The sequence below is a fragment of the Microtus oregoni genome, unplaced genomic scaffold (genome assembly GCF_018167655.1).
Source record: "Microtus oregoni isolate MIOR12 unplaced genomic scaffold, Mior012 000044F_ref0000062, whole genome shotgun sequence".
Classification (NCBI taxonomy): Eukaryota; Metazoa; Chordata; class Mammalia; order Rodentia; family Cricetidae; genus Microtus; species Microtus oregoni.
This window is the reverse complement of record NW_024543218.1, coordinates 2,938,128-2,959,972: the sequence shown is the minus strand read 5'-3', so window position 1 is coordinate 2,959,972 and position 21,845 is coordinate 2,938,128. Positions and strand designations below refer to the sequence as shown.

Here is a 21,845-nt window from a genome sequence, read left to right as displayed (position 1 = left end):
TCATGCATACCTTTTTGCACCCATGTGTGTTCTTTGATGCCTTTGAAGAGCATTGTTTTGAGCAAAGACCTTATCACACTGATTACATTCATAGGGTTTCTCTCCAGTATGTGTTCTTTCATGTATTTGAAGAGCATTGTGTTGAGCAAAGGTCTTACCACAGTGATTACATTCATAGGGTTTCTCTCCAGTATGTATTCTCTTATGCAATTGAAGAGTATGGGCCTGTCCAAATGCCTTACCACACTGATTACATTCATAGGGGTTCTCTCCAGTGTGTGTTTGCTTATGCAATTGAAGATGATTGTGTTGTGCAAAGGCTTTACCAAACTGATTACAATCATAGGGTTTCTCTCCAGTATGAGTTCTTTCATGTGTTTGAAGATGACTGTGTTGAGCAAAGGCCTTACCACACTGATTACTTTCATAGGGTTTCTCTCCAGTATGTATTCTTTTATGCAATTGAAGAGTACGGGGCTGTCCAAATGCCTTACCACACTGATTACATTCATAGGGTTTCTCACTAGTATGTGTTCTTTTATGGTATTGAAGAGTATTTTGTTGAGCAAAGGCCTTACTACACTGATTACATTCATAAGGTTTCTCTCCAGTATGTGTTCTTTTATGCACTTTAAGATGACTGTGTTGAGCAAAGGCCTTACCACACTGACTACATTCATAGGGTTTCTAGGTAGTATGTGTTTTTTTATGCAATTGAAGAGAATGAAGCTGTCCAAAGGCCATACCACACTGATTACATTCATAGGATTTCTCTCCAGTATGTGTTCTTTTATGCTTGTGAAGAGCACTGTGTTGAGCAAAGGCCTTACCACACTGACTACATGCATAGGGTTTCTCTCCAGTATGTGTTCTTTCATGTATTTGAAGAGCTCTGTGTTGAGCAAATGTCTTACCACACTGATTACATTTATAGGGTTTCTCGCCAGTATGTATTCTTTTATGCAATTGAAGAGTATGGGGCCATCCAAATGCCTTACCACACTGATTACATTCATAGGGTTTCTCTCCAGTGTGTGTTGTTTTATGTGATTGAAGATGATCGTGTCGTGCAAAGGCTTTACCACACTGATTACATTCATAGGGTTTCTCTCCAGTATGTGTTCTTTCATGGTTTTGAAGAGTATTTTGTTGAGCAAAGGCCTTACTACACTGATTACATTCATAAGGTTTCTCTCCAGTATGTGTTCTTTTATGGGTTTGAAGAGTACTGTGTTGTGCAAAGGCCTTACCACACTGAATACATTCATAGGGTTTCTCTCCAGTATGTGTTCTTTCATGTATTTGAAGATGACTGTGTTGAGCAAAGACCTTACCACACTGAATACATTCATAGGGTTTCTCTCCAGTGTGTGTTCTTTTATGCGATTGAAGATGACCGTGTCGTGCAAAAGCTTTACCACACTGATTACATGCATAGGATTTCTCTCCAGTATGTGTTCTTTCATGTATTTGAAGATGACTGTGTTGAGCAAAGGCCTTACCACACTGATTACATTCATAGGGTTTCTCTCCAGTATGTGTTCTTCTATGCAATTGAAGATGATTAAGTCGTGCAAAGGCCTTACCACACTGATTACATTCATAGGGTTTCTCTCCAGTATGTGTTCTTTTATGGTTTTGAAGAGTATTTTGTTGAGCAAAGGCCTTACCACACTGACTACATTTATATGGTTTCTCTCCAGTGTGTGTTCTTTTATGATATTGAAGATGATCGTGTCGTGCAAAGGCCTTACCACACTGAATACATTCATAGGGTTTCTCTCCAGTATGTGTTCTTTCATGTATTTGAAGATGACTGTGTTGAGCAAAGACCTTACCACACAGAATACATTCATAGGGTTTCTCTCCAGTGTGTGTTCTTTTATGCGATTGAAGATGACCGTGTCGTGCAAAGGCTTTACCACACTGATTACATGCATAGGGTTTCTCTCCAGTATGTGTTCTTTCATGGTTTTGAAGAGCATTTTGTTGAGCAAAGGCCTTACTACACTGATTACATTCATAAGGTTTCTCTCCAGTATGTGTTCTTTTATGCTCTTTAAGATGACTGTGTTGAACAAAGGCCTTACCACACTGACTACATTCATGTGGTTTCTCTCCAGTGTGTGTTCTTTTATGTGATTGAAGATGATCATGTCGTGCAAAGGCCTTACCACACTGATTACATTCATAGGGTTTCTCTCCAGTATGTGTTCTTTTATGCCTTTGAAGATCACTCTGATATGCAAAGGCCTTACCACAGTGATTACATTCACAGGGTTTTTTTTCAGTATGTGTTCTTGTGTTCATTTGAAAAGAACTGTGATGAGCAAAGGCTTTACAACACTGATTAGATGCATAGGATTTCTCACTATAATATTTTCTTTCATTCCTCTGAAGCTGAGTATCATATGCCAAGGCTTTATCACATTGAGGATGTACTGAATATTTCTTTCCAGAATTATTTCTTTTAATCCTGCAAGTATAATTGGAACACATAAAAGTTTTACCACATTCAATACACTCATGAACCTACATATCTGTATGTATTATTTTTATAATTTAGTCTAATAGTAAACAGAATTCAGATATTAATGTTTTATAACTTTGTTTAAACTCATGCTTTCTTCTGTAATTAAGGGTTCTTTTGCATTTTTTAAGACACTTGTCATGGTAAATTCCTTTATTATGTGGTTTAAATTTTCACCTTTACAGAAACATTTTTCAATTTGACATATTTCACATATTTGAAGACAACTGAATAACCTCAGAACAACTTTATTGCATTCTTAAACTGTCCTATACTGTAAATCATACTACATTTGCTAAGTAAACTAGGACAATAAGAAGTATTTGCACAATTCTAGAACTCATGTGGCTTCTCTGCACTGTGACTTTTTTTATGTATTAACAGTTATGTGAGAAAACCAATTTTTTATATAGTTCAATCAATTTGAGAAAGGGTACTTAACATGGGGACTAATGCTTATCTTCTAATTGTTTTTAGAGAGAGATATGCTGTGATTTTCCATATTCCCATGCGCATAGGCTTGTATTGAGAGTAATTTGTGGTATACAAGGTAAAGGAAGAATCACAAACAAAAAATTTCCACACTGAATTATCACGGTGTGACATTCTGTTCCTCATAGATGTGCAGTAGAAGTTTCTTCACAACAACTGCCACTTAACTCTAACTGCTTCTGTCACCAATCTTAATATAGTAATAAGAAGTATATGAGTAATACAAGATTTACTATGTGCTCTCGATTTATTAGAAAGTCTTGCAGATATACTTATCATCACTCCAATGTATACACATTTTGTATTATGAGTAGTAAGAAATAAATGGATTGGTGGATCTACAGAATAGCTCTCATGGTTGTATGCTTCAAATGCTGATATCTGTTTAGCCATTTCTCATGATTTCTTAATTAAAAAAAATGCCTTGAAAATGTAATTCAACTACATGAAATTCTATATGGATTTTTCAGAAGTTAATAATCATAAATGCACTTAAAGCTGTGCTTATTCACACTGTTGCTTTTATTTAAATCTTCTAGGACACATTATCATTTTATTAGAGGATCATTATTTTCAGCATGCATAAGAAAATTACCTTTCATGTCTTCTAGAATGTTGACAATGTTCTTTACTATTATGTTCTTCCCAAATGTATCCTAAAATGCAGTACCAGAAAATGTATGTTATAATATTGAATACTATGCATCATTTAAGTAACTATTTTAACTAAACCTTAGAACCATTTTGATTTATTTACCTCATTCTTATTCTCCTTTCTAAATCAAATTATTTTTTTCTCATTTTTTTTTTGTTTTTTTCGAGACAGGTTTTCTCTGTAGCTTTTGGTGCCTGTCCTGGAACTAGCTCTTGTAGACCAGGCTGGCCTCGAACTCAGAGATCTGCCTGCCTCTGCCTCCCGAGTGCTGGGATAAAAGGCGTGTGCCACCACTGCCCGGTTTAAATCAAATTATTGAAGAACATCATTAACCAAGAAAAAGCTGTCCCTTTATTTTGAAACAAGAAGGAAATTAATTTTTACCTATAGTAGTGAGGTTCCTGTAGGTCTCCAGCATCACATCTTTGTAGAGATTCTTCTGGGAAGGATCCAGCAAATTCCACTCTTCCCAAGTGAAGTTGATATGCACATCATCATAGGTCACTGCCTTCTAAAATATGCCATACATGATAGTGACATGATAGTGACACCATTGTAAATGTATACTTCTTTGATAGTATAGTCATAAAATTCTGGTATTCCCTAGTCATATTCTAAGACATAGACACTCACTTTAGAAGGAAAGTGTATAGGAGAGTCATCTCTGTCATTTCTTTACTCTTTGAATGAGATATCACCTTACATGTGAAATATCTATTAGCAAAGAGAAACAAGAAAACATATCAACAGTATATAGTACACATGAGAAAATTTTATGAAGATTAACTAACTACAAATAGAAAAATAAGTTGGACAACCTGGTTGTATTGACTCATGCCTTTAAGCTCAGAACTTCAAAAGCAGAGGCGGGTATATTTTTCCCTGAGTTAAATGCCAGACAAGTCTATGCAATAAGGTCCAGGAAGGTGAAAGTACATAGTAAAACCCTGTCTTCCAGGAAGTGGTGGTGCATGCCTTTAATCCTACCAATCAGGAGGCAGAGGCAGGTTGGTCTCTGTGAGTTTGAGGACAGCCTGTACTTTGAGAGATAGTTCCAGGACAGGCTCCCAAGCTACAGAGAAACCCTGACTCAAAAATCAAATAAACAATAAACAAAAAACAAACAAACAAAAAGACACTGTCTACATTGCAAATATCAGTGAATCAAGCAAGAAAAATAGAGGAACTCAGAGGTTTTTACTGGAGTTCCTACAAAGAAATATACATTCACTCCACTTCTCTATTTATCTTCCAAACATCCGAAGTGCCCTAATTTAAATTGTAATGCCAATAACATTTTACAAACAGAGCTTTATGTTTAAACAGTTACAAATGGACAGATGAAAACATTAGCAATATAAAACTTGGGCATAAGTAATAAACACAGCTGGGAGAGGGATGACTGAGTAGTACCTAGCTTTTGATGGTCTTGAATAGATGTGGCAGAATTGCCAGTACTTATTTGGGAATCATAACTATCCATTATTCCAAGTTCACAAATTCTGTGATCCTTTGATCATGTTGAGGACCAGGTACTCATGTGGTCCATAGTCATGCCGATACATCAAGTTGTTATATTAATTTTAAAAATGTAAAGTAAGCATAACAAGCAGGAAGAAGTTCAAGCACCTACAATTCAATGACTCTGAATTCTTAGGCAGTACTAATGTCACACCTACTGAAAGACTTCCAGACCCCAAAATGGGGAAAAAAGCTACTTCTATCATAGCCAACACAGACCAGAATACCAAAGAGCAGATAGAAACCAAGGAATAAACGTGCATCCAACAAAGACAAACAGAGATACTGGCACCTAGACCTGCAGTCACCTCAGACCCAGACACCTGACAAGAGCACAATAACATGATCAACAACAGACAGAACAATATGTCACTACCATATTCCAACTCTCCTACTACAGCACACCCTGAATATTCAAACCCAGTCAAAGTACAATTAAGTTAGATCAACTATGTAGATGTTTTATGTCCTTAAGAAAGAAGTGAATGAATTTTTTAAAAAAGCAAAGGAAGAGGTGCTTTGTTTACGAGCTACCCATCTAGCACTGAGATCTGATCTGGGCACCAGGAGAGCCATCACCAGGTTGAATGAGTTTCACCTGCAGCAGCAGCCCTAGACATGGAACTCAGACATTCCTCATCCCCCTATACTTCCTGGACTTCCTGCAGGGGCTATACTCCCCAGATACTGCCTCTCTCTTTCTATCCCACCCAGCTTGCATCCAGAACCCCCCTTCTGCCTCCCTCCCCTCTTCAGGCACATTACATCACCCAGCTCAGCCTGTTTGGGCTCTGGGTCCAAATCGTGAGGGCAACCAGGCAGACAGGAGTTCCTTTGTCTCAAGAGCCTGCCTGCAACAAGAAAGGTAGGCGCTTTGTTTACGAGCTACCCAACCAGCATGGAGATCTGATCTAGGCACCAGAAGAGCCATCACTGGAGAGTGCCATCACTGGGAAGGTACATCAGTGGGCAAGGAGACCTGGTCCTGTAAAAGAAATTCCATAGGGGAGCATTTGGAGGAAGAGATGGGCAGGTGCCAATGCAAGAATTCACCCAACAATCTGAAAAACAACATGAAACCACCAGAACCCAGTGACCTCAAAACAGGAGGACATGAACACCTTAATCAAGAAAAAGTAGAAAAAATTGACTTTATGAAAGTGATTGACACCCTTAAACAGCATGTAAAAAATGCCCTTATAGAAATGGATGAGAAGTATAACAGAAAGTTTGAAGAATTGAATAAATCAGTGAATGATACCCTAGGAAACCAAGGAAAAACAATCAAACAGATAATGGAAACAGTTCAAGACTTGAAAACTGAAATGGAGGGAAGGAAGAAAACACACACAGAGGGCCGGATGGACATGGAAAATTTAAGTAAACAAACAGAGACTACAGAAACAAACATAGCCAACAGAATACAAGGGATAAAAGAAAGAATCTTAGCTTCTGAAGATATCATAGAGAAAATAAATGCTCTGATCAAAGAAAACAGCAAGTCCAACAAACTCGCATCACAAAACATTCAGGAAATCTGGGACACAATAAAAAGATCAAACCTAAGAATAATAGGAGTAGAAGAAGGAGAAGAGTCACAGCTCAAAGGCCCAGAAAATATTTTTAATAAAATTATAGAAGAAAACTTTCCCAACCTAAGGAAAGATATACCTATGAAGGTTCAGGAAGCAAACAGAACACTGAATAGGCTGGATCAAAAAAAATCCCCTCACCATATAATAATCAAAACACAAAGCAAACAGAATAAAGAAAGAATATTAAGGGCTGCTAAGGAAAAAGGCCAAGTTACTTATAAAGGTAAACCTATCAGACTTACACCTGTCTTCTCCATGGAAACCATGAAAGCCAGAAGGTCCTGGATAGATGTACTGCAAAAACTGAGAGACCATGGATGCAAGACCAGACTACTATATCCAGCCAAGCTTCCGTTCACTATAAATGGAGAAAACAAATTTTCCAGGATAAAAACAAATTTAAACAATATTTATCCACAAATCCAGCCTTACAGAAAGTAATAGAAGGAAAATCACTAACCAAGGAGTCCACCAATGAACACAATAACTCAGACATCTAGAGACCCTTCACCAGCAAAACTCAAAGAAGGAAAACACACAAACCCTACTACTAAAAAAGTGGCCGGAGTTAACAACCACTAGTCATTAATATCACTTAATGTCAATGGACTCAAATCACCTATAAAAAGGCACAGGAGAAGAGATTGGATACGAAAACAGGATCCAACATTCTGTTGTTTACAAGAAACACACCTCAACCACAAAGACAGGCACCTACTCAGAGTAAAGGGCTGGGAAAAGGCTTATCAAGCAAATGGACCTAAGAAACAAGCAGGTGTGGCCATACTAATTTCTAACAAAGTTAACTTCAAACTTAAATCAATCAGAAGAGTCATTGCCAAATTCCTTTTATGAAGCTACAGTTACTCTGATACCAAAACCACACAAGGACTCAACCAAGAAAGAGAATTACAGCCAATCTCACTCATGAACATCAACGCAAAAATCCTCAATAAAATACTGGCAAACCAAATCCAAGAATACATTAGAAAAATTATCCATTATGATCAAGTAGGCTTCTTCCCAGAGATGCAGGGCTAGTTCAACATATGGAAATCTATCAATTTTTTTTTTGATTTTGCGAGACAGGGTTTCTCCGTAGCTTTTGGTTCCTGTCCTGGAACTAGCTCCTGTAGACCAGGCTGGCCTCGAACTCATAGAGATCCGCTTGCCTCTGCCTCCCGAGTGCTGGGATTAAAGGCATGTGCCACCCCCGCCCGGCATGTAATCCATCATATAAATAAACTGAAAGAAAAAACCATATGATCATTTCATTAGATGCTGAAAAAGCATTTGACAAAATTCAACATCCCTTTATAATAAAAGTCTTTGAGAGATTAGGGATATAAAGGTCAAACCTAAATATAATAAAAGCTATTTACAGCAAGCCAACAGCTAACATCAAATTAAACAGAGAGAACTCAAAGCCATCCCACCAAAATCAGGAACAGGACAAAGATGTCCACTCTCTCCATACCTCATCAATATAGAGCTTGCAGTTTTAGCAATAGCAATAAGACATCATAATGGGATCAAGGGGATTCGAATTGGAAATGAAGAAGTTAAACTTTCATTATTTACAGATGATATGATAGTGTACTTAAGCGACCCCAAAAACTCCACCAAAGAACTCCTACAGCTGATAAACACCTTTAGTAATGTGGCAGGATACAAGATCAACTCCAAAAAATCAGCCGCCCTCCTATACACAAAGGATAAAAAAGCAGAGAGGGAAATCAGAGAAGCATCACCTTTCAAGATAGCCACGAACAGCATAACATATCTTGGGGTAACTCGAACCAAGGAAGTGAAAGATCTATTTGCCAAGAACTTTAAGGCATTGAAGAAAGAAATTGAAGAGGATACCAGAAAATGGAAGGACCTCCCTTGCTCTTGGATTGGGAGGATCAACATAGTAAAAATGGCAATTCTTCCAAAGGCAATTTATTGATTCAATGCAATCCCCATCAAGGTCCCATCAAAATTCTTTACAGATCTTGAGAGGACAATAATCAATTTTATATGGAAAAAAAACGGGATAGCCAAAATAATGTTATACAATAAAGCAACTTCTAGAGGCAGTACCATCCCTGACTTTAAACTCTATTACAGAGCTACAGTAATGAAAACAGTGTGGTAGCAGCATAAAAACAGAGAAGTTGACCAATGGAATCGTATAAAAGATCCAGATTTTAACCCACAAACAGAGAAGTTGACCAATGGAATCGTATAGAAGATCCAGATTTTAACCCACAAACCCACCTCATTTTTGATAAAGGAGCTAAAAGTATACAATGGAAGAAGGAAAGCATCTTCAACAAATGGTGCTGGCAAAACTAGATGTCAATCTGCAGAAGAATGAAAATAGAACCATATCTATCACCATGAACAAAACTCAAGTCCAAATGGATCAAAGACTTCAATATCAATCTGAACACACTGAACCTGATAAAAGAGAAAGTGGAAAGTACCCTACCTCATATGGACACAGGATATCACTTCCTATGTATAACCCCAGAAGCACAGACATTACGGTAACATTATATAAATGAAACTGAGTACATTCTGTAAAGCAAAGGACACTGTCACTAAGATCAAAAGACAACCTACTGACTGGGAGAAGATCTTCACCAACCCTGCAACAGACAAACATCTGATCTCCAAAATATATAAAGAAATCAAGAAACTAGACTTTAAAATGCTAATTAACTCAATTAATAAATGGGGCATTGAACTGTATAGAGAATTCTCAACAGAAGAAGTTCAAATGGCCAAAAGACACTTAAGGTCATGCTCAACCTCCGTAGCAATCAGGGAAATGCAAATCAAAACAACTTTGAGATATCATCTTACACCTGTCAGACTGGCTAAAATAAAAAACACCAATGATAGCCTTTGCTGGAGAGGTTGTGGAGAAAGGGGTACACTCATCCATTGCTGGTGGGAATGCAATCTTGTGCAACCACTTCAGAAATCAGTGTTTCAGTTTCTCAGGAAATTCGGAATCAACCTACCCCAGGACCCAGCAATACCACTCTTGGGAATATACCTAAGAGATGCCCTCTCATATGACAAAAGCATTTGTTCAACTATGTTCATAGCAGCATTATTTGTAATAGCCAGAACCTGGAAACAACCTGGATGTCCTTCAATGGGAGAATGGATGAAGAAAGTATGGAATATATACACATTAAAGTACTACTCAGTGGTAAAAAACAATGACTTCTCGAATTATGCATGCAAATGGATGGAAATAGATAACACTATCCTGAGTGAGGTAACCCAGAACCAAAAAGATGAACATGGAATGTACTCACTCATAATTGGGTTCTAGCCATAAATAAAGGTCATTGAGTCTATAACTTGTGATCCTAAAGAAGCTAAATAAGAAGGTGAAGCCAAAGAAAAACATATAGTTATCCTCTTGGATATGGGAAGTAGACAAGATTGTCGGACAAAAAATTGAGATCTTGGGGGTGGGGTGGGATGGGGGTAAGGGGAGATGGGGAGAGAAAAGTGAGAAGGGGAGGATGGGGGGAACTTGGGGAAACGGGGTGATTGGGATAAAGGAAGGGTGGATAGGGGAGCAGGGAAGCATATATCTTAACTAAAGGAGCCATCTTAGGGTTGGCAAGAGACTTGAACCTAGAGGGGCTCCCAGGTGCCCAGCGCAATGTCCCCAGTTAGTTACTTGGGCAGCTGAGAATAGGGAACCTGAAATGGCCTTATCCTTAGCCATTCTGATGAATATCTTGCATATCACCATAGAACCTTCATCTGGCGATGGATGGAGATAGAGACAGAGACCCACATTGGAGCACCAGAACGAGCTTCCAAGGTCCCAATGAGGAGCAGAAGGGGGGAGAACATGAACAAGGAAATCAGGACCATGAGGGGTGCACCCATCCACTGAGACAGTGGGGCTGATCTATTGGGAGCTCACGAAGGCCAGCTGGACTATGACTGAAAAAGCATGGGATAAAACCGGACTCTCTGAACATGGCAGATGATGAGGACTGATGAGAAGCCAAGGACATTGGCACTAGGTTTTGATCCTATGTCATGTTCTTGCTTTGTGGGAGCCTAGCCAGTTTGGATGCTCTGCTTCCTAGACCTGGATGGAGGGTTGAGGACCTTGGATTTTCCATAGGGCAGGGAACCCTGACTGATCTTCAGACTGGAGAGGGAGGGGGAGAGGAGTGGGAGGGAAATGGGAGGCTGGGAGGAGGCCGAAATTTTTTTTCAATAAAAAATAAATTAAAAAAAAGAACAATTAGTAAACCATAATTTCAGTTCCCCCAATCAAACTGTAGTGATCTCAACACTGGCTTTGTATTGTTGCATGTTTTTTAAGTAGTAGCACATTCTTTGTTATGTTTTTATTTGTTGTTGTTGATTTTATTTATTCATTTATTTTTGTTTTTTTCGAGATGAGGTTTCTCTGTACCTTTGTTGTCCATCCTGGAACTAGCTCTTATAGACCAGGCTGGTCTCAAACTCACAGAGATCCACCTGCCTTTGCCTCCTGAATGCTGAGTTTAAAGGCCTGCACCACCACCGCCCGGCTGAGTTATGTTTTTTTTTAGAAGTATCATATTCTTTGAGTTTCATCCCACATCATTTCAATAGATAATGTTTACAATAAATATTATTATGAATTTCAGTTTATATGATGTAAGATCAGAGAAGTTACCTAAAATAATAGGCAATGTTATAGTGAAACTACAAGTTAAAAAACAATAAACTCAATAGATTGGAAATAAGTGATATAATAACCACCTTTGCTTTATACAATCAAAGAAACTGAATATCCCACATTAGCTGCTCGAACAGATCAGTGGCAATGCTGGGTGTGCTCTCTGGTCTTCTAGTTGGCACCTGTCTAGTACATCCCCTTCAAGTTACTTCTAAATCTCAGGTTTATTTAAAATTAGCTCTCATTTATTATATTTAAGTTAACCTTATATTGTGTGTGTCTATTGGTTATAGAAAGAGAAGATATAAAAAGAAGGATACTAGTCAGAACTAAATGTGATGATAACACCCGTTCCATTCATAGTTTGTGAGATATGTATAGTTCATTAACCTTACAAAAAAGGTTTAATGATATAGCAATTAATATTTGACAAAAATGAAATTATATATCCTATAGGAAAATACATCAGATATCTTGCAAATTTTGTTTAAGACAAAGATACACGTGTTGCGGTAGCTCATTTTGCTCCTTCAGCCAATAGCCGATGAGATACCAGACCATTGGAGCGTGGTCTCTCTCCCTTTTTTTTTTTTTGATTTTAAGAGACAGGGTTTCTCTGTAGCTTTTGGTTCCTGTCCTGGAACTAGCTCTTCTAGACCAGGCTGGCCTCGAACTCACAGAGATCCACCTGCTTCTACCTCCAGAGTGATGAGATTAAAGTTGTGCACCACCACCGCCTGGCTCTCTCTCTGTTAGGAGCCAATTTCCTCCTAAAATCATTGCAGGAACCATCACCCTGGAGAGTCTGCAGAGAACCCCACACCCTTAATTGTGTTAGGAATAGTTCTATTGACAGAGCCTACCCCACACCCAAATTGGCTGTTAATGAGAGCTATCTGTTAGCGGAACCCACCCCACATTCCAAACTATCTAGGGATCTAGGTGTGTCAACTCGCGACTTCCTGGCCTACAGTGACCTGACCGAAGACAACCTCCTGCCTACGTGACCAACTCGGACCATGTGACCAACGTGAACCACGCGGCAAGAGCCCAGGCCCCTGTGCCCACCCCCCAACTCTTTACCCTATAAAAGTTGTACCCCGTCTCTAATAAACGGAGGCTTTGACAAGAATTCTCGCTTAGCCTCATTCCTCTTTCCTAGCCCATGTCTTCCAGGTGGTGCCTCTCCGGGACCCTGGAATAACAGATTGCAGGGTGGGTTACAACCCCTACCTAGACTGAGTAGCCCACCCAAAGGCAATCGACATCTCTCCCTTTAAAAAAGCTGCTACTTCCCTCAGCTCACTCTCTGGCTTCCGGCTCTGCTTTTGGCAACTGGGCTCCCTTCCTGATTACACAGAGGGCTGTTGTCTGGGACGGTGATCTGTAAGTTTTCCCCCCTTAAATAAATATCCATTCTATTAATCATAAAAAAAGCAAAGGGAAAGATAAATGAAATTTTGGAGAATAATAATAAACCCCTTAAAGAAAGTCAAACAAGCAAACAGTTGACAGAAATGAATAACTCAGTTCAAGAAGTGAAAATTGAAATAGAAGGATGTAAAAAACCACAAGCTGAAGGAATTCTGGAGATAAAAAACTAGATAAATGAAAAGAAAAAACTGGCAAATTAAGGTGAAGTTTATCCTATCTTTGTGAGTCTAAACTTTTATATATAATTTACACACACCATAACTAAGGAAAACGTTGGGGGCTGGAGAGATGGCTCAGAGGTTAAGAGCATTGCCTGCTCTTCCAAAGGTTCTGAGTTCAATTCCCAGCAACCACATGGTAGCTCACAACCATCTGTAATGGGGTCTGGTGCCCTCTGCTGGCCTGTAGGCATACACACATAATAAATAAATATTAAAAAAAAAGAAAGAAAAACGTTAACGATATAATTGTTTTCAACTCAATCAAAAAACCCAGGGCATAACATTAGCCTGGAAGGTCTGTGGCAGCAAAAGCAGAGCCTATTTTCCAAAGTAACAAATTTTGAAGTCAAGATAACTTTAAAGTATGTGTGGGGTTACCATAGCAGCCCCAAATCAAATGTCTCTCTCTGCAGTCCAAAAATTCAAAGAAAGCACAAAGTATAACCCAGACTCTGTGTGTATTTTCTATCTTTTCAAGGTCCATTAATTGTTTTACTTACTTTTTTCTTTAAGAACCTTAGTGTAAATTCCTTAAAAACTATTTTGAATCCATGACTCGGTCTATATTTATCTTCTCTGTCTTAAGCCCATGGACATTTATCAAATAAACTATCACACCCACTCAGAGGCCTTTTTATCTGAATGTTTTTACTGTGTATCTGTAATCCTTTTCTGATGAGGAGTGTTTTTGTAATTGGAAGCTGCATTTGACTTCCATTTTTGTGCTTTTACAACCCCTCATTTTTAACTTTCTTAGGGTTTATGTGGATTTAGTTGCCAAACATTTGGTGTCCTAATGTAAATGGGGACTACACTTTCATCTTCTGGCTGCCTAGACCCAAATAATCACACATAAACTATATAATTATATCAGCATTTTAAAAATGCCTCAGGCATATTCTTAGTTAGATTTTACATGTTCAATTCATCCATTTCTATTCATCTATGTATCACCATGTAATGTTTTGGGATATTTCACCTTCAGTGAATACATGGCATCTCTTTGATCTTCCCAAATAGTGCACCTACCAGTCTGGTCTGTCTCTATAAAAAAAAACAAGTAACAAATGCTGGAAAGTAATGAAATTGGTCTCCAGCTACAATCAGGTTTTTTTTTCATAATTGGGACTCCAGCAGTCCTATTTTCCTGTGCAGTGCACACTCAAAACTGTTGCTTCTATTCTGGACTGAGGTAGAAACCACTCTCCACATGCAAATCCTTTTCCGTTACCTGCAATGGATATTCAGTTTCATAACTCAAATTTATAACTTTGAAACTGTGGTAGAATCATTTAAGATTTTAAAGGTGTAAAGTAGGACAAGGTCATTACTAAGGAGAGGAGAAGACAGGGACCAAATCCTTTTATGTCAAGATAAGATAGATAGTGTTAAAAAATTTTCTGAAATACTAGAAGTACAGCAGTTCAAGAATTAATATGACTTCCTAGGGAGAAATCACTCCACATGTTTGCCAGATTAATAAACAAAAAATCATTTAATAATATTCACATACATCTCTGACTAATGCTCAAAGAGGACCCAGGCTGGAATAAAATTTGCATTTCACATATTTTCTTATCCTTATGTCTTTTAGGTTCAGGCTCCACACTCTGAACAATTTAAATAGGGGTGGAAGGCTACAAGTCTACCCACCTGGACAGATGGAATACTTACACAGTAAAGTCTTCTCAGCATTATTTCTTACATAAACCAGTGACCTTAAACAGTAAGACCATCTTCATCGACAAGATCATGAGATGTCAGACTTTTCTTCCATTTTTACAAGCTTTTCATTAGCCTCTTAAATGAGTTGATGGCCTGATTTTGGTACATTTCTGTCCAGAATTACAACATGGAGATTCCAGGGGATGTGAAGGATAGGAAAAGTATAAGGCAGAAAAGATAAAAACAGGTTAGGGAAGTCTTGCACAAGCTATGTCTCATGTCAAGTAAATTTCCCAAGAAGAATAAATTTGGGAGACGCACAGAGGCAGAGCGGCGGGGCGGCCAGACGCACAGAGGCAGAGCGGCGCCACAGCTAGACACACAGAGGTGGAGCGGCGCGGCAGCCAGACCATTCAGGAAGAGGCTTTGGGGGACCGGCGTGGCGGCAGACGCAAGCAGTGGGGACAGGCGTGCGATAAGCAGAGCAGATCACCCTACTACAATTAAATCAAAGAGGTAGGCCTTTGGTTGGCCAGGTCACTGGCACACGGGGAGCCTGGTCCTGTCCTGAAGACCCTTCAGAGGGGTGAGAGGGTTCTTGGTCTGCAGCAGGAACCAGGAAACAGAGCGAGGGCATTTTGTAAGTGGAGCCCTTGGCCAGCAGGGAAACCTGATCCGGTTTTTTAAAAGACCCATTAGATAGGATCAATAGGAGGAGATGGGCAGGCGCCAAGGCAAGAATTCACCCAATAATCTGAAAAACAACATGAAAACACCAGAAACCAATGATCTTACAACAGAAGTATTTGAACAACCTAACACAGAAGAAGTGGAAAAAATTGACTTTATGAAGACAATAGAGTCCCTTAAACAACATGTAAAAAATGCCCTTATAGAAATGGATGAGAAGTATAACAAAACGTTTGAAGAAATGAGTAAATACGTACATGATACCTGGGAAACCAAGAAAAAACGATCAAACAGGCAATGGAAACAGTTCAAGAATTGAAAACTGAAATGAAGGCAAGGAAGAAAATACAAACTGAGGACCAGCTGGATATGGAAAATCTAGGTCAACAAGCAGAGGCTACAGAAACAAGCATAATCAATAGAATACAAGAGCTAGAAGAAAGAATCTCAGATGCTGAGGACACCATAGAGAAAATAAACGAACAGATCAAAGAAAACAGCAAAGACAACAAATTCTCAACACAAAACATTCAGGAAATATGGGACACAATAAAAAAAACATAAGAATAATAGGAATAGAAGAAGGAGAAGAGTCACAGCTCAAAGGCCCAGAAAATATTTTCAACAAACTTATGGAAGAAAACTTTCCCAACTTAAAGAAAGATATTCACTTAAATATTCAAGAAGCATACAGAACACCAAACAGACTGGATCAAAGAAAAACATCTCCTTGCCGGGCGGTGGTGGCGCACGCCTTTAATCCCAGCACTTGGGAGGCAGAGGCAGGCGGATCTCTGCGAGTTCAAGACCAGCCTGGTCTACAAGAGCTAGTTCCAGGACAGGCTCCAAAGCTACAGAGAAACCCTGTCTTTAAAAAACCAAAAAAAGAAAAACATCTCCTTGCCAATAATAATCAAAACACAAAATATACAGGTTAAAGAAAGAATATTAAGAGCTGCAAAGGAAAAAGGGCAAGTAACTTATAAAGGTAAACCTATCAGACTTACACCTGACTTCTCTATGGAAACCATGAAAGCCAGAGGTCCTGGATAGATGTACTGCAGAAGCTAAGAGACCATGGATGCAAACCCAAACTACTATACCCAGCCAAGCTATCATTCATTATCAATGGAGAAAACAAGACATTCCAGGATAAGAACAAATTTAAACAATACGTAGCCACAAATCCAGCCCTACAGAAAGTAATAGAAGGAAAATCGCAACCCAAGGAATCCAACACTGCCAACACTGCCTACAATAACTCAGGCATCTAGTGACCCTTCACCAGCACATCTCAAAGAAGGGAGACACACAATCTCTACTACCAAAAGCAATAAGAATAACCAGAGTAAACAACCACTGGTCATTAATATCACTTAATATTAATGGGCTCAATTCACCTATAAAAAGGCACAGGCTAAAAGATTGGATACGAAAACAGGATCCAACATTCTGCTGTTTGCAAGAAACACATCTCAACCACAAAGACAGGCACCTATTCAGAGTAAAAGGTTGGGAAAAGGTGTTTCAAGCAAATGGTCCTAAGAAAAGAGCAGGTGTGGCCATACTAATTTCTAACAAAACTGACTTCAAACTAAAATCAATCAGAAGAGACCGAGAAGGTCACTTTATACTCATAACAGGAACAATTCATCAGGATGACGTCTCAATCCTGAATATCTATGCCCCCAATATAAAGCACCTACTTATGTAAAAGAAATATTACTAGAACTCAAGGCAAACATCAAACCACACACACTAGTAGTAGGAGACTTCAACACACCTCTCTCTCCAAGGGACAGGTCAATCAGACAGAAACCTAATAGAGAATTAAGAGAATTATTGGAGGTAATGAAGCAGATGGACTTAACAGACATCTATAGAACATTCCACCCAAATAGGAAAGAATATACCTTCTTCTCTGCAGCTCATGGAACCTTCTCAAAAATTGACCACATACTCGGAAACAAAGGAAACCTCCACAGATACAAAAAAAAATCAGTGTCCACCTGTGTCTTATCAGATCACCACGGATTAAAGTTAGAAGGCAACAACCATGCTACCCCCAAAAAACCAACAAACTCATGGAAACTGAACAGTCAACTACTGAACCACACCTGGGTCAAGGAAGAAATCAAGAAAGAAATTAAAGTCTTCCTTGAATTTAATGAAAATAAAGGAAACATATTCAAACCTATGGGACAAAATGTAAGCAGTGCTAAGAGGAAAGTTCATAGCACTAAGTGCCCACTTAAAGAAAATGGAGAGTGCATACATTGGGGACTTAACAACAAACCTGAAAGCTCTAGAAAAAAAAGAAGCAGATGCACCCAGGAGTAGTAGAAGACTCGAAATAATAAAACTGAGGGCTGAAATCAATAAAATAGAAACACAGAAAACAGTCCAAAGAATCAATGAAACAAAAAGCTGGTTCTTGGAGAAAAATCAACAAGATTGACAAACCCCTATCCAAACTAATTAAACGACAGAGAGAGAACACGCAAATAAGATCAGAAATGAAAAGGGGGACATAACCACAGACACAGAGGAAATTCAGAGAATCATTAGATCTTACTACAAAAGCCTGTATGCCACAAAACTGGAAAATAAAAAAGAAATGAACATTTTTTTAAATAAGTACGAAAGCTAAACCAAGACCAGGTGAATGATAAACAGACCGGTTTACTCGCGAAGAATTAGAAGCGGTTATCAAAAATCTCCCTTTGAAAAAAAGCCCAGGACCAGATGGTTTCAATGCAGAATTCTACCAGAACTTCCAAGAAGAACTAATACCTATACTCCTTAATGTATTTCACAATATAGAAACAGAAGAGTCATTGCCAAATTCCTTTTATGAAGCTACAGTTACCCTGATACCAAAACCACACAAAGACCCAACAAAGAAAGAGAATTACAAATCTATCTCACTCATGAACATCGACGCAAAAACTCTCAATAAAATACTGGCAAACCAAATCCAGGAACACATAAGAAAAATTATCCATTATGATCAAGTAGGCTTCATCCCAGAGATGCAGGGCTGATTCAACATATGCAAACTATCAATGTAATCCACCATATAAATAAACTGAAGGAAAAAAACCATATGATCATTTCATTAGATGCTGAAAGGCATTCGACAAAATTCAACACCCCTTTATGATAAAGGTCTTGGAGAGAATAGGGATACAAAGGTCCTACCTAAATATAATAAAAACTATTTACAGCAAGCTGACAGCTAACATTAAATTAAACGGAGAAAAAGTCAAAGCCATTCCACTAAAATTAGGAACACGACAAGGATGTCCACTCTCTCCATACCTCTTCAATATAGTGCTTGAAGTTCTAGCAATAGCAATAAGACAACATAAGGAGATCAAGGGGATTCGTATTGGAAAGGAAGAAGTTAAGCTTTCATTATTTGCAGATGATATGATAGTATACATAAGCAACCCCAAAAATTCTACCAAAGAACTCCTACAGCTGATAAACACCTTTAGTAATGTGGCAGGATACAAGATCAACTCAAAAAAATCAGTTGCCTTCCTATACACTAAGGATAAGGACGCAGAGAGGGAAATCAGAGAAGCATCACCATTCACGGTAGCCACAAATAGCATAAAGTATCTTGGGGTAACTCTGACCAAGGAAGTGAAAGATCTATTTGACAAGAACTATAAGTCTTTGAAGAAAGAAATTGAAGAAGACACCAGAAAATGGAAGGACCTCCCTTGCTCTTGGATTGGGAGGATCAACATAGTAAAAATGGCAATTCTACCAAAAGCAATCTATAGATTCAATGCAATCCCCATCAAAATCCCACCAAAATTCTTCACAGATCTGGAGAAGACAATAATCAACTTTATATGGAAAAACAAAAAACCCAGGATAGCCACAACAATCTTATACAATAAAGGATTGTCTGGAGGCATTACCATCCCTGACTTCAAACTCTATTACAGAGCCACAGTATTGAAAACAGCTTGGTATTGGCATAAAAACAGAGAAGTCGACCAATGGAATCGAATAGAAGACCCTGACTTTAACCCACAAACCTATGAACACCTGATTTTTGATAAAGGTGCTAAAAGTATACAATGGAAAAAAGAGAGCATCTTCAACAAATTGTGCTGGCAAAACTGTATGTCAATCTGTAGAAGAATGAAAATAGATCCATGTCTATTACCATGTACAAAATTCCAGTCCAAATGGATTAAAGACCTCAATATCAGTCCGAACACACTGAACCTGATAGAAGAGAAAGTGGGAAGTACTCTACAGCACATGGGCACAGGAGATCGCTTCCTATGTATAACCCCAGCAGCACAGACACTAAGGGCATCATTGAATAAATGGGACCTCCTGAGACTGAGAAGCTTCTGTAAAGCAAAGGACACTGTCACTAAGACAAAAAGGCAACCCACTTACTGGGAGAAGATTTTCACCAACCCCGCAACTGACAAAGGTCTGATCTCCAAAATATATAAAGAAATCAAGAAACTGGACCGTAAAAGGCTAATCAACCCAATTATAAAATGGGGAATTGAGCTGAACAGAGAATTCTCAACAGAAGAAGTTCAAATGGCCAAAAGATACTTAAGGTCATGCTCAACTTCCTTAGCGATCAGGGAAATGCAAATCAAGACAACTTTAAGATACCATCTTACACCTGTCAGAATGGCTAAAATAAAAAACACCAATGATAGCCTTTGCTGGAGAGGTTGTGGAGAAAGGGGTACACTCACCCATTGCTGGTGGGAATGCAAACTGTGCAACCACTCTGGAAAGCAGTGTTTCGGTTTCTCAGGAAATTCAGGATCAACCTACCCCTGGACCCAGCAATACCACTCTTGGGAATATACCCAAAAGAGGCCCTATCATACAACAAAAGTATATGCTCAACTATGTTCATGGCAGCATTGTTTGTAATAGCCAGAACCTGGAAACAACCTAGATGCCCTTCAACGGAAGAATGGATGAAGAAAGTATGGAATATATACATATTAGAGTATTACTCAGCAGTAAAAACAAGGACTTCTTGAATTTTGCATACAAATGGATGGAAATAGAAAACACTATCCTGAGTGAGGTAAGCGAGACCCAAAAAGAGGAACATGGGATGTACTCACTCATATTTGGTTTCTAGCCATAAATAAAGGACATTGGGCTTATAATTCATGTTCCTAGAGAAGCTAAATAAGAAGGTGAATCCAAAGACAAACACATAGGCATCCTCATGAATATTAACCTTCATCAGGCGATGAAAGGAGACAGAGACAGAGACCCACATGGGAGCACCGGACAGAAATCTCAAGGCCCAAATCAGGAGCAGTAGGAGACGGAGCATGAGCAAGGAACTCAGGACCACAAGGGGTGCACCCACACACTGGGACAATGGGGATGTTCTATCGGGAACTCACCAAGGCCAGCTGGCCTAGGTCTGAAAAAGCATGGGATAAAACCGGACTTGCTGAACATAGTGGACATTGAGGTCTACTGAGAACTCAAGAACAATGGCAATGGGTTTTTGATCCTACTGCATGTACTGGCTTTGGGGAGCCTAGGCAGTTTGGATGCTGACCTTACGAGACCTGGATAGAGGTGGGCTTCCCACAGGTCAGGGAACCGTGATTGCTCTTCGAGCAGATGAGGGAGGGGGACTTGATCGGGGGAGGGGGAGGGAAATGGGAAGCAGTTGCGGGGAGGTGGCAGAAATCCTTAATAAATAAATAAATTTTAAAAAAACTAAACAATTTAATTGCATTTATGCCTACGTGTTATCAATTACACTTTCTAATAAAGTTATTAAACTAGAAAAATAAAAAAAAGAATAAATTTGGGCTAGAGAGATGGCTCAGCAGTTAACAGTATTGACTGCTCTTTGAGAGGACCTGGGTTCAATTCCCAGTACCCACGTGACAGCTCCTAAATATCTGTAAATCCAGTTTCACAAGATCTGATCCCTACACACCAACACATATAAAATAAAATAGAATAACTCATAAAATATCCAGTATTTATACTGGCTGAGAAATAACTTGGGGCTCTTTCATATTGACTTTCAGTCGTCTCAGTCTGTTTTATGTTTATGTCTTCATTTCTCTTAATCTAACATTTCCTCAGCCTCAGCATCCCTTCCCAGAGAACTCCCAGCTGAATTCTGTTGGACAGACCATATGGGGTATCCAACTATGCATGAACAAAATTTACTGCAGTTTCTGTATGATGCTGCTTTTGATACAAGGAATTACTTTGCATAATCTGTCCATAAATTAAGAGCTTAGCTGGATAGAGCCTTACACATTAGGGCACCTTGTTAAGATTAAAATGTAAAGCAAGGGCCTTC

At 38.8% G+C, this 21,845-nt stretch overlaps 1 protein-coding gene across 1 annotated transcript in view; it reads right to left on the bottom strand.

Moving 5' to 3' along the window:
* LOC121434674 (zinc finger protein 431-like) overlaps positions 1 to 21,845 on the bottom strand; it is a 50,812-nt gene continuing 28,967 nt past the window's right edge. The window contains exons 4-9 of the mRNA XM_041633597.1: positions 14,376 to 14,421; positions 4,062 to 4,188; positions 3,618 to 3,678; positions 2,416 to 2,476; positions 826 to 2,253; positions 1 to 657 (exon numbers count right to left, since the gene is read on the bottom strand). Of these exons, the coding sequence (XP_041489531.1) occupies positions 1 to 657; positions 826 to 2,253; positions 2,416 to 2,476; positions 3,618 to 3,678; positions 4,062 to 4,188; positions 14,376 to 14,421 (2,380 nt within the window). The remainder of the gene's footprint in view (positions 658 to 825; positions 2,254 to 2,415; positions 2,477 to 3,617; positions 3,679 to 4,061; positions 4,189 to 14,375; positions 14,422 to 21,845) is intronic.